We start from the raw sequence: 27,662 nt of genomic DNA on the forward strand, positions 1-27,662 counted from the left end.
AACTCGACTACATTCCATTATCCTCGTCTTTCTTTCGTTGATGTTCATCTTATATCCTCTTTTCAAGACACTGTCCATTCCGTTCAACTGCTCTTCCAAGTCCTTTGCTGTGTCTGGCAGAATTACAACGTCATCGGCGAACCTTGAAGTTTTTATTTCTTCTCAATGGATTTTAATACCTACCCCGAATTTTTCTTTTGTTTCCTTTATTGCTTGCTCAATATACAGATTGAATAACATCGGGGATAGGCTACAACCCTGTCTCACTTCCTTCCCAACAACTGCCTCCCTTTCATGTCCCTCGACACTTATAACTGCCCTCTGGGTTCTGTACTAATTGTAAATAGCCTTTCGGTCCCTATTTTTACCCCTGCCACCTTCAAGATTTGAAAGAGAGTATTCCAATCAACCTTGTCAAAAGCTTTCTCTAAGTCTACAAATGCTAGAAACGTAGGTCTGCCTTTTCTTAATCTATCTTCTAAGATAAATCGTAGGGTCAGTATTGCCTCATGTGTTTCAACATTTCTACGGAATCCAAACTGATCTTCCCCGAGGTCGGCTTCTACCAGTTTTTCCATTCGTCTGAAAAGAATTCGCGTTAGTATGTGTGTGTGTGTTTTTAGAGTTACTGGTATACCGATAGAGTGCATTACAGTAAGTCATGCATATAAATATGAAACAAGCAACCGCAAGTAATAGAAAATGTCAGCTGCAGGGTTCAAAATGCAGTTAACGCAAACGTGATACTAGTGACGATACAGAACTATTACACCACCTGAATATAGGAGGAAACCAGAAAGGCGTCATTAAATTGATTAAGCTGTATAAAAAGTAGTTGGTTGCTGTATTATCTCAAATAAGGTTTTCTTGTACTTGATTAAATACGGAACAAACGTTATTGCTTGAGAAGAAACATTTCGGCGATGATTGCTGGCAATTGGATCGACCCAATAAGAGAAGAATTTACATCTGCAGATGAGCAGTCCTTCAATATCAGGATAAGCGGAATTTCGCATGGAGATTTGGAAGGATCGCCGCAGCAAACTTTAGTCGAACAGCAGGTTTCAGCTTGTCTCAAGTGCTAGAACGGAATTCCCTGCATTTAGTAGCCGGGACAACCATTTAGAAGAACGGTTAGCCCCCTTCCTGACAGTTTTAGGGAGCCACCCAGAGGCGATTGAGCAGATAACGCTCGAGTCTTCTGACTCCCGCCACAGACAAAGATATCTTACTCTGTGCTCCCGCGTCGGCAGGCATCAACAGAGAGCCTTTGTATTTTGCGCCGGGGACCTTGTTTGGATAACAACACCTGGGATCAAGCAGCAACAAAAGGACACGGGACAAGAGGAGGCCTAGGGACTGCGGTCGCAGGAACAACGGGAGTGGGTCCCCCGACTCTTCTCGGCGGTCAATAACAGACTCTGGGAGGACCTACGTAGTGAGGACCATCATCTCGTAAAGGGCAAAACTAAATTCAAACCGAGTTATTTGCAGCACTTTTAACAAAGGAAAACATGACACGGAGCAGACGGAAAACTAACCACGAATGCACAAAATAAAAAGCTTTCGCAACGTAAATACAAGCAACTAGGTAAAAACAAATTTCGAACACAGAGTGAAACTTTCTCGCTTTGGCTGTAGAAAACATAATTATTTTCCAAAAGCGCCCAAAATTTGTCCAGTGACTTAATTCTATACTACAGGTTCGTGACTGGAAGGTCTGCAAGACACTCACCCATAATTGCCGTAAATTCACCATTGGAAAAAAAAAGTGAGGTGATAAAGTACCGATGACGTTTTACAAAAGGTGTTATTCGTTTTATTCCTCGCTGGTTGTATTTATTTCCATACGCATCGTTTGTGAATTATTTGCGGTATTCATGTCAGACATTAGTCCCCATCTTTTTCCCGTGAATGAGATGTATCCTTACCTTCTTCTAGAAGTACCGATGACGTTGAGATCAGTAGCGGCGAAGAACAGTCTCGTATTACGAAATGAAGGGGACGAAAATTGGCCGTGTCACGTTCAAGGGATCCACCCAAGCATTTGCCCTTAGTGATTTACGGATAATACAAATAACTAAACTCCAGATGGCTAAATAGGGTCATGAACCGCAGTCCTCTCGAAAGCGAGGACTTGTGCAATTCACTACACAACTTCACTCGCTTTCTTCAATCGACTGAAAACGTTTATCGCGCACATTTTTTTCTTCATATTTGGAAATCTGCGGTATTGATAGTATGTTATATCTGTTTCTTGTATTTCAAATCCATCAATTTTCCGTTGTCAAAGAAGCACGTATTTTTTCAGCCAGTTGGTCCAAGTGACTTTAAAAATATTCTCCAGTTACTGTCTTATTCTTTTTAACGTAATCGAGAAGGATAAATCTTTTTGACTGTCATATTCCTGCAGGCTACCTGTCGTATCTTCACAAATCATGTTACGTATGCTGTCTGCTTTATATTTTGGCTTGTTGATTTCCACTGTAGTACCTTGAAAAATCCTACACTGATGTGAGAAAATCCTTCGAAGAACAAAGGTAGATTAATAAATACCCAAAAGCTTCCTCTGATAGTAGGGTTATCGTATCAGTCCACTGTGATGTAGTACAGGAGCGCAAAAGCAAAATTTTTACCTCTGGTAAAAAATAAATAAGAACAAAATAAAATATTTTGATATATCAAAGGTGAACTGATTATGAAAATAGTGATAGTGCTAAATTTTTGTTTGGTTTGTCTTTCTTCTAGTGAATATTATTGTGTGTTCCGTTTCTACATAGTAGTGTTTTGACTCTTAAATGTAATAAATGAAAGAGGTAACTTTGGCAACAACAAAAAAAAGGTCGGTGTCGATTCTCAGTCAATACTAGGACTTTTTTTGTCAGTTACCAATTCTGTCATCTCTGCCAGTGATTGCTGTAAGTGCAAACTGGAAAGTTCGGCATGATTCGGAGTACATGTAGAACAGTTGCTTGCTGGAAAAGTGATTTCACACGTCGGAGAACGGCAAGGACACATTACCTCCAGCAGGACAAAGCACGATGGTGATCAAACCAATCTTTGGTTTGCGGACAAGTATACCTTTTTTATGAACAAAGGAAAGCATCGTTTATATCTTTTTCAAAATATCGTTCTGATATTCCTTTGAATTTACTCGGTCCACAATATGAAACCCAACCTCTGCTCATCCATCGTGAATACGGGATAGCGAGCAGTCAGATATTTATCAAAGAAAAATCGTCCAACTGTCCTATGTTCTCAGATGTAATTTTATTTAGACATCCCTTTCGACGCCTCGTTAATGTAATCTTTAGGCATCTATACATGAAGTGCGTAGAGGCCTGAAGATGGCATTAATGAGATGCCGAAACCGGTCGCCTGTGGTAAATAAAATAACTTCTGAAAACACATGGCGGTTTGGTGATTTTTCTTGGGTAAAAGAAACCGAGGTAGGACGCACTTTCCATCATTTTAGGCACTTTGCCATCCCTTTCTTCTGGATTCTAGAAGAAGGTAAGGATACAGCTCATTCACGAAAAAAAACATAGGGACTCAACTCTGACATGAATACTGCAAATAATTCACAAAGGATGAGCATGAAAATAAATGTAAGCAGCGAGGAATAAAACGGATAACACACTGTAAAATCAGTGCGCCTCATAAGCGATGAAATGAAAAAGTAATGTTTTACATCCGGGTACATACACAGTGCAAATAAGAGGAAATGTGGAAGGCTATGCATAATAATGGTCACATACAAGCTTGTTTCATAAGCCAAGTAATCAAGTGTTATTGAAGAAGGAATGCTTTGCCAGGAAAATCCAAAGTAAACAGCTACATACTAGTAGCGCAAGCCAACTTTCCAGCTTACAGGAATGCTCCAAAGAAACTTGTTTGGAGCCCGTAACCTGGCAAGAAGCTAACAATCGCCAAGCGATACCTGAGAGGAAGCAGCTTGCAACCATCGATGTGTAGCAACACTGGTGTGCTTGCGAAAAGGGCAGGAAGCCAAAATACGACAGTAGCTTCATAAGTTTTGTAAATAGAAGCATTTGTAATTATTTCTTTTCCAAAAACGAGAAAAATTCCCAACATGATATCAATGTTTTTACAAATATTTACATCTACATTTCATCTCCATTCCACTTAAGTGTCTGAAGACTATGTAAATGAAAGAAAATATACATTAAACATATCGTATTGCAAATACTTGTTGCCGGAAGGGCATGCGTTTAAAGAAACGCAACAAAATCAAACATCAAAAAAGTTTTGTAAATATTTGCTTTTGTCAATGGAGTGCCAGTATTCCGAAGAGCAAGCACAATAGACAAGTGTGTTATTTCAAAAAAGCTTGAAAGTGAGAAAAATATGTAGATGAAAACATATTTGTGTAATGAAACAACAATAGACTGAAGAGCAAGAATTGGTAATGCGAAAATGGAAAGCAACAATAGTTGTCCCAGAGATGATGAAGATAAAACACTGTCATTTGGTCAAAATGCGATGTCACCTAATGGTTGGTTACATCAAATGCATTACATCAAGTCGGACAATGTTACCCCATTCCTGCTCAAGAGCCGGAACCAGAGAAGGTACACGGGCTCGATTCCCGGCGGGGTCAGGGATTTTCTCTGCCTCGTGATGACTGGGTGTTGTGTGATGTTCTTAGGTTAGTTAGGTTTAAGTCGTTCGAAGTTCCAGGGGACTGATGACCATAGGTGTTAAGCCCCATAGTGCTCAGAGCCATTCGAACAATTTGAGAGAGAAGGTAATGTTGAATCTGGGATTTGGAACGAAGTCGACGTTCTAACTCATCCGAAAGGTGTTCCGTTGAATTCATGACGGGATTCTGGGCAGGCGAGTTCATTTCAGGAATGTTATTGTCCACTAATAATTCCCCCACAGATAATTCCTTATGAGAGGGTCCATTGCAATGCTGATTTTTCACTACAAACAATGACAGGTACATTCATCAGACTATCGTCCAACCAAAAACCTTCCACCGAATTGCCATAGAGTATAGCGTGATTCACCACACAAAATCAAATTCGGCCATAATCAGTTATTTTACTCCCCAAATAGCAAAAATCCTTTATTACTTTAAGTGCCTCGTTTCCTAATCTAATTCCCTCAGCATCACCCGACTTAATTCGACTACATTCCATTATCCTCGTTTTGACTGCGCCCTTAGGATCCCAAAACCTGTGATGCTTTTAGTGGCCAGACACACGTGGACGAGACTGGGGATGAAATTTGGGGTAGCAAAACAAAAGCAGAAAAGATAGACACCGTTTTCAAACATTCTTTCACAATGTGAATTTCAAGAATATTGTCCCAATTTAATTCTTCCACCACTGCAAACACGAGTGATACAAATTTGTCAGTTGTGTTGATGTTGTTGTTGTTGTTGTTGTGGTCTTCAGTCCTGAGACTGGTTTGATGCAGCTCTCCATGCGACTCTATCCTGTGCAAGCTTCTTCATCTCCCAGTACCTACTGCAACCTACATTCTTCTGAATCTGCTTAGTGTATTCATCTCTTGGTCACCCTCTACGATTTTTACCCTCTACGCTGCCCTCCAATACTAAATTGGTGATCCCTTGATGCCTCAGAACATGTCCTACCAACCGATTACTTCTTCTGGTCAAGTTGTGCCACAAACTTCTCTTCTTCCCAATCCTATTCAATACTTCCTCATTAGTTATATGCTCTACCCATCTAATCTTCAGCATTCTTCTGTAGCACCACATTTCGAAAGCTTCTATTCTCTTCTTGTCCAAACTATTTATCGTCCATGTTTCACTTCCGTACATGGCTACACTCCATACAACCCTGTCTCACTACCTTCCCAACCACTGCTTCCCTTTCATGTCCCTCGAATCTTATAACTGCCATTTGGTTTCTGTACAAATTGTAAATAGTCTTTCGCTCCCTGTATTTTACCCCTGCCACTTTTAGAATTTGAAAGAGAGTATTAAAGTCAAGATTGTCAAAAGCTTTCTCTAAGTCTACAAATGCTAGAAACGTAGGTTTGCCTTTTCTTAATCTTTCTTCTAACATAAGTCGTAAGGCCAGTATTGCCTCACGTGTTCCAGTATTTCTACGGAATCCAAACTGATCTTCCCCGAGGTCGGCTTCTACCAGTTTTTCCATTCGTCTGTAAAGAATCAGTGTTAGTATTTTGCAGCTGTGGCTTATTAAACTGATAGTTCGGTAATTTTCCCATCTGTCAACGCCTGCTTTCTTTGGGATTGGAATTATTATATTCTTCTTGAAGTCTGAGTGGTGTTGATAAACAACTGAAGTCACTGTAACTGAAGAAAACTCTACACCTCATTGGAATCCCTATCAAATTCTGTACCGAATCTGCCACTGAGTTAGCTCGTCATTTAACCATCATCTATCGTAGATCCCTCGGCAAAGAACTGTTCCCAGTAGTTCGACGAAACCACAATTACACCCGTAGCAGAAGCGATCCACAAATGTACCCCCAATATCTTTGACATTCATTTGTTATAGAGTCTTAAACCACATTCTGAGAGCTCAAACGTAATTATGTACCCGGAACAGAATGACCTCCTCCATGCATGGATTCCGATAACATCGATCATGAGCCGCCCGCTGTGGACGAGCGGTTCTTAGCGCTTCAGTGCGGAACAGCGGGACTGCTACGGTCCAAAGTTCGAATCCTGCCTCGGGCATGGATGTGTGTGGTCCTTAGGTTAGTTAGGTTTAAGTAGTTCTAAGTTCTAGGGGACTGATGACCTCAGATGTTAAGTCCCATATTGCTCATATCCATTTGAACATCGATCATGTGAAACTCAGCTCACATTTTTCTCACATGACATACTGAAAGCTTTGGATCAAGGCAGTCAGGTAGATGCAACATTTTTTTGATATTCGAAAAGCATTTGACTCAGAAGCACATCTACACTTATTATCGAAAGTACAATCGTATGCGGTATCAAGCGAAATTTGTGACTGGGCTGAGTTTTTTTAAATACATATACACATATATATATATATATATATATATATATATATATATATATATATATATATATATATATATATATATATAGGAAGGACGCAGCATATTATCTTGAGTGGATAGAAGATACAAAAGTAACTTCGTGTGTGACCCCAGGAATGTGTGTAGGAACCCTTGCCGTTCATGTTGTATACTAACGACTTTGTAGACGTATTAATAGTAACGTCAGACTTTTCGCGAATAATGAAGTTATCTGTAATGAAGTACTATCAGAAAATAGCTACTCAAATATTCAATAGCATCTTGACAAGCTTTCAAAGTGGTACAAAGACTAGCGACTTGCTTTAAATGTTCAGTAACATAAAACTGTGAACTTCACAAAACGACAAAAGCATAGTGTCCTATGAATACCGTATCAATGTAGCACTGTTGGGGCGGTCAGCTCATACAGCACTTTGAAGGGTTGTGAAATGGGACGACCACGAAAGCTCAGTCGTAGTTAAAGCAGGAAGCAGACTTCAGTTTATTGGTAGAATACTAAGAAATGCAGTCAGTCTAGAAAGGAGACGACTTACAATTCACCCATGCTCTTCGTTCAAGTGTTTGAACTCATACTAAATAGAACTAACAGGAGATATTGAACGTATACAGAGAAAGGCAGCGCGATTGGACACAGGTTTGTTTGACCAACCTAAGAGTGTCACAGGGATTCTGAAGAAACTGAACAAGCAGACACTTGAAGACGGAGGTGCACTATCCCAAAAAGGCCTATCTACAAAGTTTAAATGACGAATCTGGGATTTTCACACAATACATCCTCAATTTTCTTGTATATTGTTCTCGTCAGCGGCTTGGATGCATGACCTGTTAAGCTGACTTGCCGTAATACTCGCACTTCCTGGCTCTTTCAATATCCGGTATTGTGTGGATGATGTTTTCCGAAAGTCAGATGGTATATCGCCAGGCTCATAATTCTACATACCAACGTGAATAGTTGTCTTATTGTCACTTCCCACCATGATTTTAGAAATCCTCATGGAATGTTATCAGTCACTTCTGCCTTATTTGATCCTTTCATTAGTGAACAGTATTGCCGGTTCCTCGCAGAGTGCTTTCTTGAAATAAATAACTCAATTGAAAACAGATGACGCACCGAAAAAAGAAAAACTTATCGCTCCTACTCTTTGTGGCTGCAGAAGGATTACTCTTGCGATAAATTACCCAAAACACACAAGTCCACGATGAAGAAAATGTTGTCTAAGTTGCGTGGACCACCGCTCCAGCGCAAACGACAATGATAGAAGATAATGTAATGAAAAGTACAGAGGTCGCTCTCGAGTCGCAGAACTCACCACGGGGCGGGATGACGTGCAGCAGTCCACGTCATCGTCATCAACAGCAGCAGTACCGACAGATGCGACGCAAGCGGCGTCACCAATGCACCGCTCCTCGCTCTTGCCATTTCCAACTTCCGCCCAAAGCTCACCATAGCAGACTGCGGACTTTCCCAGTCCCAAGCGGGCGAACACGACACAGTGACGTCAGAGGCCTAGGGTGGTCTACCTGCGGGAATACGCCCACCCCTCCCCCACCTCTCAGCACTTTCTTCTTCTACAGGGGCGCTAAATTGTCTCGAGTCTTCGACAACTTTGCAGGTGTCCAGCAGAGAGGAGACTCCACCTGCAGTTTGTATTCCAGGCGCACAGGTAGTTCACCACCTGAGAATATTTGAAGGACTCGGGGGAAGAAGGCGCTAACCCTCAGTTTAGTGATAATTAGTCTGATCACGTTATTTGTCATGGTTTCAACTGTACTACATGCTGGCAACAAGTAGTTCCATTTGAACTGCTAGAAAGTATTTGTCGGCTATGTACATGTTTTGCCCTATCATATTTATGTTCTCGCCTTCGGATGAAAACAGTACTATGCCACAGTGTCAACACGTCATTGACGCCTAAGTCTTATAAACGAGTAAAGAGATGGATGTTTGTCGAGGATCTTAATTACAACAGAGAATCATTTTTTTTTATAACGACCTAGCTGATCCTAACATTGCACCAGGAAATTCATCAGATGTTGAAAATACCGTAAACGTAGTTTAGCATTATATTGCCACAAGCCTAATCTCAAAAAAATTAGACATGATAGTTGTTAAAATTGTGGGGAATTCTTTAATGTTAGGAGTTTATACTGAATGTGTTATATATCAATGAACGCGTGCAACGTTATTACAGTCACTGGCTCGTTTTACCTTGCAACAGTTGAAAAACCCGTAATAAACGTGTTTGAGGCTTAGCATCTAACGTTAAAAATTCTGGGTTAGTATCATTTTTACTGATTTTTCCCTACAAAATTATGGTGTGTATTTATATTTAGAAAGGAACAAAATCAACTTCCACTGAAAAAGAAGCTGGAAGCAGATCACAGTGATAGTGAAGGTCAAACATGATATTTAGAAAGGAAGAGAATCAACTACAACTGAAAGAGAAGCGAGAATCAGATCACAGTGACAGTGAAGGTCAAACATGACGTGAATATATACTTTTTAAATGTTTCTTTACGATAAAAAGGTAGAGAGGCAAATCCTACCACATCAGAGTTAGCAAGAAAATGTGATGGGCTACATCCTGTCAAGAACAACAACAAAACATTTACTTGCTACGTACCTCCTACAAATCATTACTGTTGTGAGTGCCATCAAGTGAATAAGTAGGACCCAAAATTGCTTTATTAAGGTTTGACAACATTTAACACAAACTCATGTAGCTTCTTCTTCAGTGTTTTAAACATACATAACCGTATTTTATGTATGTGTGAAGTCTTCATTCCCTAGTATTCTGTTTTCAATGTAAAAGGAAACAAACACGGAAGTTCGGAAACACTTGGTGTATTAATTCAGTCACTACAACACAACTGGCACTAATACTTCTGCAATGTTACTGTAATAGCGCTTTTACTTATGTTTAGCGTGTCTAGTATATTCATTTCTTATGTAAGATAGTAACGAGCCACATATTTACCCTCAAAATTTTTCCAGGTACTTTTTAATGAAGACAGTGTTAACCTACAGTATTAGGAACAACGTTGCAATAAAACAACTATGTAGTACCAGTTTCTTTACTTATATGGGAGATTACATACATAGAAAAGTGACGCAGCAATTCTTCGAAAAAATTACAAGTGAGTCCACTGTGATTTGCTATTTACAGACTTAACCAAACATTTTTATTTTTTTTTAAGTCATCAGTCGTCTGTGTGGTTTGATGGGGCCCGCCATGAATTCCACTCCTCTGTTGAAACAGGCGTGTGAAATCTTGTGGACTTAACTGCTATGGTCATCAGTCCCTAAGCTTGCACACTAGTTAACCTAAATTATCCTAAGGACAAACACACACACCCATGCCCGAGGGAGGACTCGAACCTCCGCCGGGACCAGCCGCACAGTCCATGACTGCAGCGCCTTAGACCGCTCGCCTCTCCTCTGCCAACCTATTCATCTCAGAGTAGCACGTGTAACCCTCGTCCTCAATTATTTGCTGCATGTATTCCAAATTCTATTTCTCTCTACAGTTTTTACCCTTTACATCTCCCTCTAGTACCATTGATGTTATTCAATGAAGTCTTAACAGGTGTCCTACTATCCTGCCCTTCCTCCTTTCCTCGCAGATTCTCCGGAGAATCGCCTCATTCCTTTCAGCAGTCTTCTGTAGCACCACATCTCGAATGCTTCGATTCTCTTCCTTCCGGTTTTCCCACGGTCCATGTTTCACTGCCAAACAGTGCTGTGCTCCAAATATACGTTCCCAGGAGCTTCTTCCCCGAATTTCGGCCTATATTTGATATTAGTAGACTTTTCTTGGCCAGGAATGCACTTTTTGCCTGTACTAGTCTGCTTTTTATGGTCTCTCTGTTCCGTCCGTCAAGCGTTATCTTCCTGTCTAGTAGCAGAACTTCTTCGTATAGGACGTGAGCCCCATTTCTGACGTTAAATTTATCACTGTTCTCATTTCTGCTACTTCTCAATACTTTTGTCCTTCTTCGATTTATTCTGAGTCCATATTCAGTACTCATTAGAGTGTTCACTCCATACGACAGATCCTATAATTCTTCTTCACCTTCACTAAGGACAGCTGTGACGACAGCGAATCTTATCATTGATATCCTTTCAACTTGTATTTTAATTCTACTCTCGAACCTTTCTTTTCTTTCTGTCATTGCTTTTTCGATGTATAGATTGGACAGTAGGGACGAGAGACTGCATCCCTGTCATACAACCTTTTTTATCCGGGTACTTCGTTTTCGATCTTCCCTCTTGGTTCTTACGTATACTGATACTACCCCTCTTTTCTTATAGCTTATCCCTATTTTCTCAGAATTTAGAACACCTTGCACCATTTGACATTGCCGAACGCTTTCTCCAGGTCGACAAATCCTATGACTGTGTCTTGATTCTTCTTCAGTCTTGCTTCCATTATCAACCTCAACGTCTGAATAGCCTCTCTGATGTCCTCACCTTTCCTAAAGCCAACCTGATTGTCATCTAATACATCCACAGTTTTCTTTTCCATTCTTTTGTATATTGTTCTTGTCAGCAAATTGGATGCAAGAGCTGTTAAGCTGATTGTGCGATAATTCTCGCACTGTCGGCTCTTGCAATCTTCGGAACTGCGTGCATGATGTTTTTCCGAAAGTCAGATGGTATATCGCCAGGCTCATACACTCTACACACTAACGTGAATAGTCGTTTTATTGTCATTTCCTGCATTGATTTTAGAAATCTGATGGTATGTTATCTGTTCCTTCCGGCTTATTTGACGTTAAGTCTTCCAAAACACTTTTAAATTCTGACTCTACTACAGCATTCCCTATGTCTTTTATATCGACTCCTGTTTCTTCTTCTGTCACGTCTTCAGACACGTCTTTCCTCTCGTAGAGGCCTTCAATGTACTCTTTCCACCTATCCACTCTTTTTGGTGCATTTAACAGCGGAATTTTCATTGCACTCTTAATGTTACCATCATTACTTTTAATTTCACAGCAACTTAGTCTGACTTTTCTATATGCTGAGTTGCCTCTTCTGACAATCATATCTTTTTCTATTTCTTCATATTTTTCACGTAACCATTTCGCCTTAGCTTCCCTACAATTCCTGTTTATTTCTTTCCTAGGTGATTAGCACTTCTATGTTACTGAAGTTCCCTGAACATTTTTGTACTTCCTTCTTTCATGTGTGTGTGTGTGTTTGAGGTTTACGGGCGCTAAACTGCGTGGTCATCAGCGCCCATCAATCAACTGGAGTATTTCTTCTGTTCCTGGTTTCTTCGAAGTTACCTTCCTAGTAGCTATGTTTTTCTTTCCAACTCGTGTGATTCCCCTTTTTAGTGATGTCCATTCCTCTTCAAGTGCAATGCCTATTGAGTTATTATTACCGCAGTGTCTATAGACTCAGAGAACTTAAAGCGTATCTCTTTATTCCTTGATATTCCATATCCCACATCTTTGCACACTGATTCTTCCTGACTAATCTCTTAAACTTCAGCCTACTCTTCATCGCAATTAGATTGTGATCTGAGTCTATATCTACTCCTGCGTACGCCCTACGATCCAATATCTGATTTCGGAATCTCTGCGTGACCATGATATAATGTAACTGAAATTTTCCCGAATTTCTTGGCCATTTCCAAGTATACTTCCTGCTCTTGCGACTCTTGAACATATTATTCGCTATTACCAGCTGAAATTCATTGCAGAGCGCAGTTAGTCATTCTACTCTCTCATTCCTGGTACCAAGCCCATATTGTTCCACAACCCTTTATTCTACTCCTTCCCCTAAAACTGCATTCCATCCCCCGTGATTATTAAATTTGCGTCTCTCACACTGTATTATATCTCACACACTCTCTCTATCTCTTCATGTTCCGCTTGCGACGTCGGCATGTATACCTGACCTATCCTAACCTATGTTGGTTTGCTCTCGAGTCTGATGAAAATGGCCCTATCACTGAATTTTTCACAGCAACTCACTCTTTGCCCTACTTTCCTATTCATAACGAATCCTACTCTAGCAATGCCATTTTCGTCTGCTGCTGATATTACACTATACTCCTCTGACCAGAAATCCCTGCCTTCTTTTCATTTCACTTCACTGATCCCCACTGTATCTAGAGTGAGCCTTAGCATTAACCATTTTAGATTTTCTGTCTTCATTACCATGTTCAAACGTGCCCCGACTCGTAAAACTCAAAACTATGCCCTCGTGGTTTAGTACTTTCTTCCGCTGACCACTTCGTTCGTAATCATGTTCACAATGATTAGTTTGTTGACTGCCCCGTGCAACGGTCTACTGGATAATAAATTCACCAGACGTTGTCATCTCGGAAACAAACGTAACAAGAACAAGCCCTTGTGGGAACACAGATAATTTTTTCCTTAAAGTGAAACACAAACCGGCTACCTTACGTTAGGTTTACCGTTTTTATTCGAAAATAAAAAGAAGATTAGGGTCCCGTCGACGGAACGTGTATTATAAATGGAGCTCAAGTTCGTCTCTGGGCAGGAAATCCGCTGTGTCCTCTGCAGTAGAACCATACCCGTGTTTGCCTTAAAGTGATTAGGGAAGACACGGAGAAACTAAATCTGTATGACTACACGGGGATTTGAACCCATGTACTTCCAAACTCGCGTCCATTGTATTGCCATTGTGCTACATCAGTCGATTTTCGAAGTGGAGCTGTTACTGGTTTCAAGCCACACGTGTTCTTCTTCATACATCTATAGAACTGGACTCCATAATTTATTTCTGTTAGTTTTGACGAATGTTCATTAAATATGGGCTGCGTTACAAATAACTCATTTCAAAGACTATAAAAAACCATAACATTTGTGTGCATTTTTCCATGCAGAAATTTTACAGCCAATTGGTGGTTATAAAATATTGATAGCACTTTTACTGGAGACTTTACAATATATCTCATTATGTAATAAAGGAATTAAATTATTGTCAGTGAGTGTATTTCCTCAAAACAAAAGAAACGAGACTAATCGTGCTATTGATGAACTGTTTATCGCGCCGTATTAGTGCGCCACTGTTTTTCGCCTTGAACTTTGTCCTTACGCTGTGAGTAATTAATTCGAAGTTGATTAACGCGGTAGAGAGGGAAAGCAGGTTATTACAGGCGTGTTCTTGCACGCTCTCTCCAAATACAAACGCGTCGTCGTTTCAGAACGACGTTAAATAGTTTATTGTCAGAGAACAAAATACAGTTCCATGTTCCTCTTCTGCATTGTTTATTCATCCATGTCTTAATGAAGTACTACGTTGTGTTGTTACTTGGTCGCATACTAGTCCAGTAACAGGGTACATTTTGCTTACAAAAAATGAGGGAGAAAATTATATTTCTTTATCTTGTGCATATAGTTGAGAGCATGTTGAATCCAAGCTTTCGACCTCCAACTTTTTGTGGCCAAAATAACCAAGGAATTTTTGCACTTTTTTCAGGGTTTCGTCTATTATTCGGAAATTATGCATCATACTGAAACTTTAGTAGTACCAAAAAGAAAGAGCATTAAATTTTGCGTCGAATGACCTACTTAAATGTCAAAATCGGTGCAGCAGTTTGTCCGCAGTCAGTTCTTAGAGTTCGTTCATTTTTATCAACTTGGCCAAAAAGTCAGCTCCAACGCCTGTAACTCAAAAGCGGCTACTCACAATGAAAAATTTCAAGTTTTCAGATCTGTAGAGCATGAAATTTCATGTTACAAAAGCATGAAGTTTTGCAGTTTTAGGCACTATTATGCGTTCATACACCTGAAAGCCAAAGTAAATCCTTTTTTTAAGTCATTGTTATTCAGTGAAATGAAATTTCGAGTTGGAAGACGGTTCTATAATGAGCACATAAGTGTTTTCTCTGTATATCTTTTTAATTTTCTTAATTCACGTGTATTTTTATTCATGCATATTTCTATTGATTTTTATCCTTGCCTTCAATGGTAAGAGTGGGTTGCTCAAATGAAAATCAAGTAAATAGTAATGGTCAATATGTATTTACGTACAAATAATGTAAAAATTTGTGCAAGTGAACAAATAAAAATGTATGGCAATATTTAAAAAAAAACACAATTTAAATATCAGAAAGATATAATATGACAATACTACCTGATTCAGTGTACGAGTTCTTACTACTCGAGTGTACACACGCCCCCTCAAACTTCCTGCCACCATTATACCAATGCACCCCAAAAAGGACATTAGAACATGAAACACACCTAATCATACAATGACATGTTCTAAGTCACTGCATCGCTTTTTATAATATCCATCGCCATGAGATAAAGTGGCTGATCGAAAGTGACAAAACACCACCTTTGACCAGGTTTTATGAATTTTTTCAATGCTGCTAGAAGAGGTGTATTTCTGTGTCATACGAAGTTGGACGATAATTTAAGAATGGGAGGCACATTATTTTCGAACGAAACAACTGTCGGTGCGTAGCGGCTGCTTCCATGAATCCATTCCACTTTGACGCGGCAGTGAATTTCTTCCACTTTCCATAAAGCCACAGAATCTCATATCTGGAGAGCAATACCTTTGATCACTCAGGGCAGGCGAAACTGAGATCTCTTATAATAATGCTGTTTAAGACAACATCATTTGTTTTTGAAAGGTGATCAGCTGAGGTACCTCAGCTGAAGACAAAAATTCCGAAGCTAAACATCTTCTCGATCTATGTTTTCGTTAGACCCCATACCTGTGTAGGGAGTAACTGCCATGATTCGTCCCATGCAATGGAAAGTATTCAACCCGTCTAGTGTGCAGATGTCGAAATCGGCTTTACAAAGATGCGCTGGATGAAACCTTCAGTGGTTATGTTAAGAAACTCAGGTCGACCAATCAAGGATGTCTCAAACAGCTAAGTTGCGAATCCAATTGCACTAAGAGCGTCGCCAAAAATTCGAATCTTCTGTACATGAATGTACTGAGCCCAGCCAATAGTGAATATAGAAATGACCGTGGCCTTACTGCAGAAATCACTGTGTGTGACGAAGCAACACATTTTTTTCATACATCTAGAGTTCCTCGTTTGGTATTCAAAATCAACGACTCAAAGAAATGGAGCAGTGATTGATCACCAACTCGACGTCTGACAAGATATATTCAGGTGTGTGTGTGTGTGTGTGTGTGTGTGTGTGTGTGTGTGTGTGTGTGTGTGTGTGGAGGGGAGGGGGGGGGTAATTGCAATATACCAATAGATCTGTGTACTGATGTCCTCACGAAGTATATCTGAGCAGCACGTACAATTCTCAAATGTTCTCTCGTGGATCTGATCTGATAGCTTGCTGTGGTAGAAACTATCTGACAGTATCTTATAGCCTTTACTTTTGAAACACACTACTGTGCTCTTTTTATGTCTCTCAGCTATCACTATTTCTTCAACATGCTTCCGGAAGAGTAGGGTATTTATGGTCCTTACATGAGCCTCAGACCCATTCGTGATTTAGTCCTTTAACTACTGCAAAGTAAACTAGCTCTCCTCTGATTGTTCGATGTAGGAAGAAATCATTTTCATTGCTTCACTTGTCTGTGTGGATCCAGGATTTGTTTTCCTCCATCTCTGATTGGCCGGTAAAAATACCTCTGACAAAACCTTTCACACTATCTTTAGCACAAAGGTCATCATCACGGATGCGTTCCAATACTTCGTGCATCCATTCATCACCTTGCCTTTCAGCTATCCCGATAGCAGTGTCTCTTTAAGCAAGTTTCATCACTTTATGAATAATATTTCACTTTGCAAAGGAAATCTGCTAAGTTTCTCCCAATTAACATCAATTTCCTCGGAACAGTAAAATCAGTGTTATTAAACTGAAATACCTTCCTGGATGACCGAAGATTCGACGTTGATGGTGCTTTTGTAACATTAAATATCATGCTCTACAACTCTGATAGCTTGACGTTTTTCATATGGCGCAGCTGCTTTTGAGTTCATTTGAGCCTACTTTTTGGCCAAGTTGATAAAAATGATCGAAATTTGACAAGTGATTGCCGCCGATTTGCTGCACTGATTGTGATATTTAAATATGTCATTCGACACGAAATTTAATGCCCTTTCACTTTGTACCATTTTCAGTAGGATGCAAACTCCTATGTGTTCAAACAAATTAACAATAGGATGTCTCATACAGCATGTATGCACATATAAACATTTATGCCGATTTTTAAGTGAAGATAGCAGACAAAGTCGTAAATGTTATCCTCCAAAGAAAAAAAAGTACTTTAGTGAACTCAGCATAATATTTTATTTCATTATGAGAGGCGGTAATTATTAACCAAGTACGTTGGAAATGAGCAATTCAGTGCCTGTTCTCATATTAGAATAACAGATGAAAAATTTACCAGATTTGAATCAGTTTGAAAGCAAGACGACAACATTCAAATGAAACACTGAAGACGACTAATCAAGAATTAAATGCCGAACATACGAAATGCATCGTAATAAAGTGACTGTAATTTTTATCGCTAGGATAAGTTACAATGGAATGTCATGTCTTGGAAGTAGTACCATCAGACCTCATTACATCGCGGGACGAGCGAAACCTAGAGAAATACACACAGTAATGATTGTAATCTTTTTTACTTATTTATTAGTTACCGTTGTAGTTTTGATTGTCAAAATCCACAGTGCATTAAAGACGCTAACAAGGATTTAGTGGAAAGGTGGCTCAGTCGATAGCCCGTCGCAAACTGAACACATATCAAACATGAAAACAGGAAGAAGGTGAACTGAACTGTGAAAAAAAAATAAATAGAAACAGTGAACGGCCGAAGGACAAGACGTGCAATATAGAGTAGCCTCAAACAACAGCGGTGTCGTCGCTTAGTGGTGACGGGGTTGAACTGCTCTGCAGGTGTGCTTGCTCAAATCTGTCTCGTGTTCTTTATTTTTATTTTTTTTTCCACGACACTATGAACTGTTCGTCCCGTCATTGAAATGTAACAAACTATATCTCACACACTTACCACGCGTACAAATTAGGTGCTTCAGCAAGAGATTCTGATCATATGATGCACGTACTGTCACTTATGCCGTGTACGACACCCAGACGTCTTTTCCGTGTTTTTCGGTGGAGGATAGGGTTGACTTGTTTCGTTGTCATCAAACGTTTGCGATTCCCATTCCCTTCGGCTGCTAATGGACTAGTTGTGCAGAACCAACTGTCTTTATACGTCCCTTCCTGACACCCTGCTGTTGCAAACGGACGTTACGCCACGACACAGACACAAATTTGAAAACAGCGAACAACGGGGGAAAAAAATGAAATTGGTACGCGGCTCACCCTCACTGCAGTTCAACACAATCATCACTTATCCACGACTCCGTCGTTCTTTCTAACTGCTCTATTCTCCTTTTGCTGCAACCGTCCACTGTTTCTATTTTGTTTGTTTTTCGTAGTTCAGTACACCTTCTTCCTGTTTTCATGCTTGATCTGTGTTCAGTCAGAATCTGAGAGGGGTGCGGTGGGGAGTTTCCATTATAAGACAGGTAGTTGTGACAGTACCAACAAAAGTTACTAGAACGCAGGCCAATCAAGAGATCGTACAGAACCCGAGATTTCCCGAATTTATTTTTCCCGAAATTAGCTGAACAGTTCGAGTCGTGTTCAAAAGAAGCCCTAATTTCCAGCCATTCCAAGTCACCAAAACTTTCGAGTGTAAGAGAATAACGGTCGAATAGTTATTGCTTCCCACTTTTATCACAGTTTGCGTGATCTAGGTGGGTGTAATAAAATACACTCCTGGAAATAGAAAAAAGAACACATTGACACCGATGTGTCAGACCCACCATACTTGCTCCAGACACTGCGAGAGGGCTGTACAAGCAATGATCACACGCACGGCACAGCGGACACACCAGGAACCGCGGTGTTGGCCGTCGAATGGCGCTAGCTGCGCAGCATTTGTGCACCGCCGCCGTCAGTGTCAGCCAGTTTGCCGTGGCATACGGAACTCCATCGCAGTCTTTAACACTGGCATCATGCCGCGACAGCGTGGACGTGAACCGTATGTGCAGTTGACGCGTATAGTGGGCATGCGGGAGGCCGGGTGGACGTACCGCCGAATTGCTCAACACGTGGGGCGTGAGGTCTCCACAGTACATCGATGTTGTCGCCAGTGGTCGGCGGAAGGTGCACGTGCCCGTCGACCTGGGACCGGATCGCAGCGACGCACGGATGCACGCCAAGACCGTAGGATCCTACGCAGTGCCGTAGGGGACCGCACCGCCACTTCCCAGCAAATTAGGGACACTGTTGCTCCTGGGGTATCGGCGAGGACCATTCGCAACCGTCACCATGAAGCTGGGCTACGGTCCCGCACACCGTTAGGCCGTCTTCCGCTCACGCCCCAACATCGTGCAGCCCGCTTCCAGTGGTGTCGCGACAGGCGTGAATGGAGGGACGAATGGAGACGTGTCGTCTTCAGCGATGAGAGTCGCTTCTGCCTTGGTGCCAATGATGGTCTTATGCGTGTTTGGCGCCGTGCAGGTGAGCGCCACAATCAGGATTGCATACGACCGAGGCACACAGGGCCAACACCCGGCATCATGGTGTGGGGAGCGATCTCCTACGCTGGCCGTACACCTCTGGTGATCGTCGAGGGGACACTGAATAGTGCACGGTACATCCAAACCGTCATCGAACCCATCGTTCTACCATTCCTAGACCGGCAAGGGAACTTGCTGTTCCAACAGGACAATGCACGTCCGCATGTATCCCGTGCCACCCAACGTGCTCTAGAAGGTGTAAGTCAACTACCCTGGCCAGCAAGATCTCCGGATCTGTCCCCCGTTGAGCATGTTTGGGACTGGATGAAGCGTCGTCTCACGCGGACTGCACGTCCAGCACGAACGCTGGTCCAACTGAGGCGCCAGGTGGAAATGGCATGGCAAGCCGTTCCAAAGGACTACATCCAGCATCTCTACGATCGTCTCCATGGGAGAATAGCAGCCTGCATTGCTGCGAAAGGTGGATGTACATTGTACTAGTGCCGACATTGTACATGCTCTGTTGCCTGTGTCTCTGTGCCTGTGGTTCTGTTAGTGTGATCATGTGATGTATCTGACCCCAGGAATGTGTCAATAAAGTTTCCCCTTTCTGGAACAATGAATTCACGGTGTTCTTATTTCAATTTCCAGGAGTGTAGTTTCTCACGCACAAAGTGGCGTGGAGATGATCTTCAAACATTTTCTGTTCTAGATTTTGTAAACATCTTTCTTGAGAGTCTTTCGCTCTTCCTCCATAAAATTTCAGTGACATCTATAAGAAAAACTTACAAAAATATCATCCACGAAAAGCCTCACAGAACTCCTAACATTATCCATTGCTCATTTATATACTCATTTAATTACTCGTGTCAGGAGCATACACATAGAGTTCTATAAATTTACAATTTCAGATAAGGAAATAGAAGGAATTTATGCTTATACGTACATACAAAATTGAAATCAACTGCTACAGCATTTTCTTGTGCCTTGAACAAATCTCCTCGCCGCAAGAATAAGGGCAACATAAACACTTACACAGATGTTTCGTTGTCTGTACTTCTCAACATTCAAACAGTGTTGGCCCATTTCATTAGGTTGTCCTTAGATTTGCCTACACCCGTTGGTAACCTGAGCAGTGATCTCCATGTGGTCCGGTTCAGGTTATGGCCAGATCATAAGCATTCCGCTGGCTTTGCCCCTGCGTGGATAGAACGTATTTTGGCTGCCCACTGTTTTTCTCTTGCATTATTGGTTGATGTTTGTAGTGCAAATATTGCCTGTAGGAAGCTCTTCCTAGACTTCAACCTAAATCTTGGTGGAGCATGTCCATTTCAGGTATCCAGCAATTAGCCTTGCAGTTTTATTAACGGCTACTTCTGCTTTACGTATGTGTTCCGCTACCAGTTGTTTTACTCGACCGACGCCTGTAAATTAGCTTTAGTTGTTTCACCAGGACGATGAAGTTATTGGTACCTACCTAATACTTTAAAAAAGCTGGATAATGTCAGAAGTTCTGTGCTGCTTTTCGAGGGTGATATTTTTGGGTACAGATGAGTCATAACGTTGGGAAACTGTACCGAAATGCAGAAATGACCTGCAGAGGATCGACGTTTGGTGCAGTGATTGTCAGTTGACCCTCAAAAATGGTTCGAATGGCTCTAAACATTATGGGACTTAACTTCTAAGTCATCAGTCCCCTAGAACTTAGGACTACTTAAACCTAACTAACCTAAGGGCATCACACACATCCATGCTCGAGGCAGGATTCGAACCTGAGACCGTAGCGGTCGCGCAGTTCCAGACTGTAGCGCCTAGAAGCGCTCGGCCACCGCGGCCGGCAGTTGATCCTCAACATAATCAAATGTAACGTAATTATCTTTTTGATGTGGTATCTCTCCTTATTTCTGTGCTTCCTAAGAAACACAGAAAAAGAATTCTGCCTTATGCAAGAAACCGTTTTGTAGTTTTGTTTTTACCAAGACATGTTTCAGCACTTTATGTGCTGTCTTAAGTAGGATTTTTGTTTCTACTTCTTCTTCTTATTTCGTTTCACCCTTTTTTGGGTCGTTGGATCAGTCATTTTTTATATGTATTGTTCTTTTCTCAGTGCCCGGTATTTATTAATTCTTTGTGGTCTTCTTTTCCTCTCTTCTTCCGAGATGACATGTTGGGTCTTTGTGTAGATTCGTCTTGGAACCTTATATTTTGATATTTAGTAACTAATTTAGCTGATCGATTGATCAGTGATTTCTCTGAGATTTTTAATTCTACTAGGTATTTCTCAGTGTCTATAAATCAGTTGGGTTTTGTTTTGCGGTTACGAAGAAAGTAAAACATATGTTTGGTTAATCTATTAGAGTTCATTCTGAGAAGACGCCCATAAAAATTTATCCTTCTTTTTCGCATTGTATCCGAAAGTTTTTCGATTTTTTTCTAGAGAGTTTCAGTTTTGATGTACACTATCTTATTACCTTGGAATTTTGATCCTATGACTTTCCTTAAAATTTTTCTTTCCGTTATCTCAGGTTTTTCATTTTGGTCTTTGAAATTAACATTTAGTGTTTCTGCTGCATGCCGAGCTTCTGGCTTAAACACTGTCTTCTAACCCCCATAAAAGGTTTTTTTTTATTGTATGTATGTTCTGTTAGTTGGAAGACTAGTTCAAGTTTATTTTTTCTCGATTTCATCACTTTTCATTCTCCAGCATTTGAACTAATCCATTCTCCAAGATGTTTGTATTCTTTTACTGCACTGGTGACCAAAATTAAAGCAACAAACGGAAAATTTGCAAGGTTGCGTTTATTTTGCCACAAAATAGTGTAACGTTCTTTAAAAAATGAAATAATAAACTTCAGATTACGTTGAATGAATGTCTGAACAGTGGAACGGATACAGAACTCGAATTGTCGTGTTGCGTGCTATAAGTGCAAGTGGTGTGCTTACTCTGTGTTATTCTCAGCAAAACTTTACACGAATTGATTATTCAGTGCAACTCCCAATACCAATAAAGGAATACAGTCACTGCAAAATACAGTCTGTGCCTTAGGCACTGAATCATCTGGCCCTGTTCGAAACTGATAACTTTGGTTCCTATGCATATAGCAAATAAATTAAATTGTCTTACCTCTGAAGCAGCGACGGTGGAACGCGCTATATTCTGGTCTCTCATAAAAAAATATAAATATGCTAACTACAGGCTCAGCAGTGTGCAATGCTGGCCATAATACTTGAAATGCACATGAACTTCCTTTGGCGATAAACGAGAACATTTAAGAAAATCCAACTTCTTTGAAAAATGTATGACCTGGACTGGGGGGCGGTACTGATTATGGTGATTTACTTACACTCAGTTTCTTTACAAAAATTGTATTGCATGTTAAGTTTGGCTTCTCAAAAAAATCTGACAATTGAAGTTACATTACTCAGATTGATTCAAAAACAATGAGATTTAAACAGCTAGTATTATCTAACTTCATTAATCCAACATAAATGGAAATCATCAAATTACACATAGCTCTATTAACAAATCTTAAAAGACTTTTTATCAAAACCGTTCATGTACATTCTAGGGTTACTCAACAATTACAAATTGTTGCCTCTTACAACTCATCTATACTAACGCTCTGGCAAAAACAGAAATCATAATTTAATATTTTTACCTTGGTTGCATGAGGACGTCTGTTTCCATGTTCAACAATACTGACATACCTAAATTAATCTAACTCTTGGTGGCTTCACACAGCTTACCTACAACTGTGCGCCAAGTGCTCTCTTACTCCAACAAAGCAGCTATTTTTTTATTATTATTCCACAAAAACAGTAACAGAAATGACTAGATTACAATGAAATGACATAAATAAGCTGACAGATAACTGCAGTCATAAATTACAGCATTCAAAGAATGAGTCTTTAGCAGTAGCACAATTTAGCACCTCCACTGTCACCTTCAACTGGTGGCAGTTCATCATGCACATTTTCTTCTTCTGCAACCTGAGGTTCCACATTATCATTTTCCAGGCCCAAATTAATCAGCCAGTAAAACCTTGATGTGTGTTCCTTCCAGGGTAAATTACGTGGACAGAAGAGCAATCCCGAACAGCGACATCGCAAAGACCTTCACTGCCTTGTTATTTTTCTCAGTTCCAGCCTTCTAAACGCATCCTTAAGGAGTTCTGCTGTACTACTGATTTATTTTTCATGTGTGACTTCCAGGTGAGGTTAGGGTCGGGAACGTGACACAACCCATGCCCTGTTCACGAGAAATCCAGTTCCTAACCTATACACATTCTGTTGAAGACAATTCGGAGGGTGTTACCATATTTCTTATTGTGATTCTGATACTTAAGTGTTTTATCGAATTCATTTTCCATATATATCTTGTAATCAATATGTTCATCGCTCCCAATATTGTTAAAAATGTAACTTGTGTATTTGCCCATTAAAGAAATCATTGCGTTATTTTTCGCCTAAGGGTAGTAACTTTCTTCTGGTCTGAAGAAAATGTTAGTCGATACATTGTTTGCTGAAGTTCTTGTTATTTGAGCAATTTTCTCCCTGGTCCCCCACCAGTTGATAATCCGATCTCCAATGAGTAACGATGAGGCACAGTATCAACGAGGTTGCATTTGTTGCAGAGGTTAGTGTCACTAAACCGATGACAAAGAGACGCTCATTAGTTCTGATGATGTTATTAACTACCTTCTACCACGCTGTTCTCACGTCAGACGAAAGAACATCACTACTGATGTTTTTCCAGATCACATTCCATGCTATTCCAGCATATTTAGTTTCTATGTTATTTTTCCTTTCATGTGTCCGTCTTTTAGCTAAAATCGCCTTCGCTGAAACGTTTTTCAACTTTAAAATCTTTTTGCTGAAATAGCTCAGTTAAAGGTAATATTCTCTAATATGTTTTAGTTTAAAAGTTATTTCTTGTTTATTTATCGGCGTCTCTACACTTTCTGGCCTGACAATGTCGTAATGCATCCTGGATCGTTACACATTATGTTCCATGTTCGTTTGACATACAATGCCATCGCTTTAGACTTGATATCCATTAGTCCCATTCCTCCATTGCTTGGATCCAAAACTGCTGTCTGCACCGGCACTCGAAACAATTCCCCTTTCCACAAAAAATTTGTTAAGGTGGACATGATTATCTTCGCCACCATTGATGGAATGGGGAGAACCTGTGCTATGTAGTCGGCCTTGGATAAAATATACGTGTTGATAAACAGTATTCTCTGGAACTGGTCTGTGCAGTTTTCAGTCAAAACTCCCTTGATTTTTCTTGCCACCTCCCGCTAATTTATTGCTATCATTTTTAAAAGGGAAGTTGCCAATGTTATTCCAAGAGCTTTGTGTTCATTAACATGGTTCGCCCACTCAATGCGCAAGTTAGCAAGCCGCTTTATATTTAGAAATACTTTTGTATTCATTTACCCACGCAACTGATGCGGAACAGTATTTTGCAAGTACCATATCTAATTGTGTCACATCTGCTTGGTCTCTGATGATTACGCCTACATCGTCCGCGTAAGCATCTACTACGGTCTTTGTTCCTTGAATGGTAATGTCTGTCAGCCTGTGCTGTAGCTGCCTCAGGAAAGGTTCCAGCGATCTCACGAACAGGAGCATGGATAAGGGGCTTCCTTGGGTAACACAGCTTTTTATTTCAATTTTTTTTGTCAGTTGACAGTTAATAGAGTTTTGTGTAGTAACACCCAATGGCATGTTCTTGATGATGTCGATGGTTTTTGGCAGGAAGTCCATTCGGCGCATTGTCTCTATTAGGTATTTGTGATTAATTTGATCAAATGCCTTATGGAAGTCTATGAAAAGCAGTTCACATTTTATGTTACCTGCCTGCGTTAGCGTAATGACATCGCGACACAAAGCCGCAGTTTCTAAAATCGTCCTTCTAAAAGCACAAGTCTGCTGTTGGCCAATGATGTCAGCGGTACATGGTGTAAAGCGCTTGTTAATTACTCGAGCTATAATTTTATAATCCGAATTTAAAAGCGAAATCGGCCGTAGGTTGTTTATTTTTTTGAAGCTTCTGTTCTTCGGGATCAACACGATTTTGCATTGTTTGAAGTCTGCAAGCACTGGCTTTCCCTGTAATTCCTCATTGACAATTTCGGTGAACTTTTCTCCTATTAGGGTCCAAAATCGTTTGTAGAATTCAGTGGGCATTCCGTCAGGTCCTGGAGATTTCCTAGCGGGGGAGATGCACACGATTTCTAATACATCTTCCTTGGTGATGTCCGAAAAAATGTTCTCATCATCATCTCGCGATATTTGTGGAAGATATGTACCAAAGAGCTCATCATATTCTTCTTCACTTGTTTCCCCTGACGCATACATACCTTGCTGAGATCTCTTTAATTATTTCCTTCTGGGTGGTGATTATGGCACCATCATCGATTTGAAGTTCAGCCATGAAACTTCTTCTTCTATTCTTGGCGTGTCTGACAAGGTGTCTCATCTTCAGTGGCTGACTTTGCTTTGGATTTTTTTTTAAGTCCCTCCAGTTCCTTACGTTTCAGACTTATTAGTTTTGCTTTTATTTTCTTGGTGTCTTTTAATCTTGTAGAAACTGCGTCTGTCTGATCGTAGAGATCCCTTAGCACGCTGTAGTAGGATTCTACAGTCTGTTTCCTTTCTCTGGCCATATCTATACTAAAAGATATTAAAACTTTCCTTAGTTTCGGTTGGGTCCACCATTCTATCACACTTGGAAAGTTGTTCAGTGCACGGAGACACATTTCCCAAGCTCTGGTTAGGGCATTTTCTAAGTCTTCTTCTGATAACGGTGTATTTAGATTCCACTTTCTTCTTACTCTTCGGGTAGATTGTGGTGTTAAATTTACGCAGGTCAACAACGCACTGTGGTCGGAAAAAGTAACGGGAACAGTTTCTGTTTTCAGTACTTTATCTGCTAAATTTTCCGATACGTAAATTCTGCCAATTCTACTACAGGAATTCGCGACAATATGAGTGAAGTTCACCATTGTTGGGTATTTTATTTCCCGCGCATCTGTTAATTTAAAACCAACAACAAGACGTCTCAAGTCAGTTGAGTGATTGAAGTTGGGTATTTGATCCTTTCGACTCAATACACAATTAAAATCTCCCCCTATTATAAGTTGGATGGGGTTTTTCCTCAGTAACTAAATTACGCTTTCATTAAAGAATGTGGCTCTTGTAGCTCTATTACTGCTGCCGGAAGGCGCATATAAATGGACAATAGTAACTCCTGCTACATTTATTCCAATACCTCGACCCGATTCTAATTTATCAACGTTATGTACGGGGATGCCCTCTCTAACTAAAATAGCCATGCCAACTCTCGTTTCAGTGGAAATACTGCAAAAATCAACGTAATTGGAAAAATTTAATTGTGGGAATACCACTTCCGGTAGGAGAGCAACGTCAGTCGTTGACTCATACAGAAACTGCTTCAGAGCAGCAATTTTAACATCCAACTGTATCTTATTAATGTTTAACGTGGTAATCGTATATGACTGTTAACATATGGGCGTGACCTTCTTTCCCGCTAGTCTATCATTTCATGCCATTCCATGCCGGATATTTTCTGAGAATCTGACGGGATACCACCGTCTCGGTTTTCATTTGAATCTTTCTTTTTACTTTTCTTGAGGTGTGCATTGACACTGGCCTTCACCAAATGTCTGCTCCGCCCACCCCCTGAGTACTTTTTCACCGAGGGCGGCGTCGGTGAATCTTAGCGGCAGGCGTGTGCCTCCATCTCGTCTGCCAAAGGCGGCGCAGACGCAGTTTGCAAACATTCTTCCAATGCATGGTCACTTCTATGATCACTGTTTGTGTGTTATTGCTGTAAAACTCCGATTCTTCGTCTTGGGATTTGGGCTGTGACGTCACCTGTGTTGACAATCACTCGCTACCTAGTCATGTTTGGTTTCAGTTGCATCCGCGAGTGAATCTGTCTGCATTGATTGACGTACGGGTACTGCAGCGCGGGGTTGTGGCGCCACCAAGACCAGGGCATTGCCATCTACTGGCGCGTCCAGCGCTGCAGAATGGGACTGTGACGTCACTTCGACCTGTTCGGTTGATGGTGGCGTACTCGATTTGTCTACTGATATACTT

General features: G+C 40.7%; 1 protein-coding gene across 1 annotated transcript in view; it reads right to left on the minus strand.

The window, feature by feature from the left end:
* The window catches only part of LOC126335958 (protein Wnt-8b-like), a 119,246-nt gene extending 91,906 nt beyond the window's left edge, over positions 1–27,340 (minus strand). Inside the window, exon 1 of the mRNA XM_049999435.1 lies at positions 27,183–27,340. Within this exon, the coding sequence (XP_049855392.1) occupies positions 27,183–27,340 (158 nt within the window). The remainder of the gene's footprint in view (positions 1–27,182) is intronic.
* Positions 27,341–27,662: the final 322 nt, after the last annotated feature.

The sequence above is a fragment of the Schistocerca gregaria genome, chromosome 2, assembly GCF_023897955.1.
Source record: "Schistocerca gregaria isolate iqSchGreg1 chromosome 2, iqSchGreg1.2, whole genome shotgun sequence".
NCBI lineage: Eukaryota > Metazoa > Arthropoda > Insecta > Orthoptera > Acrididae > Schistocerca > Schistocerca gregaria.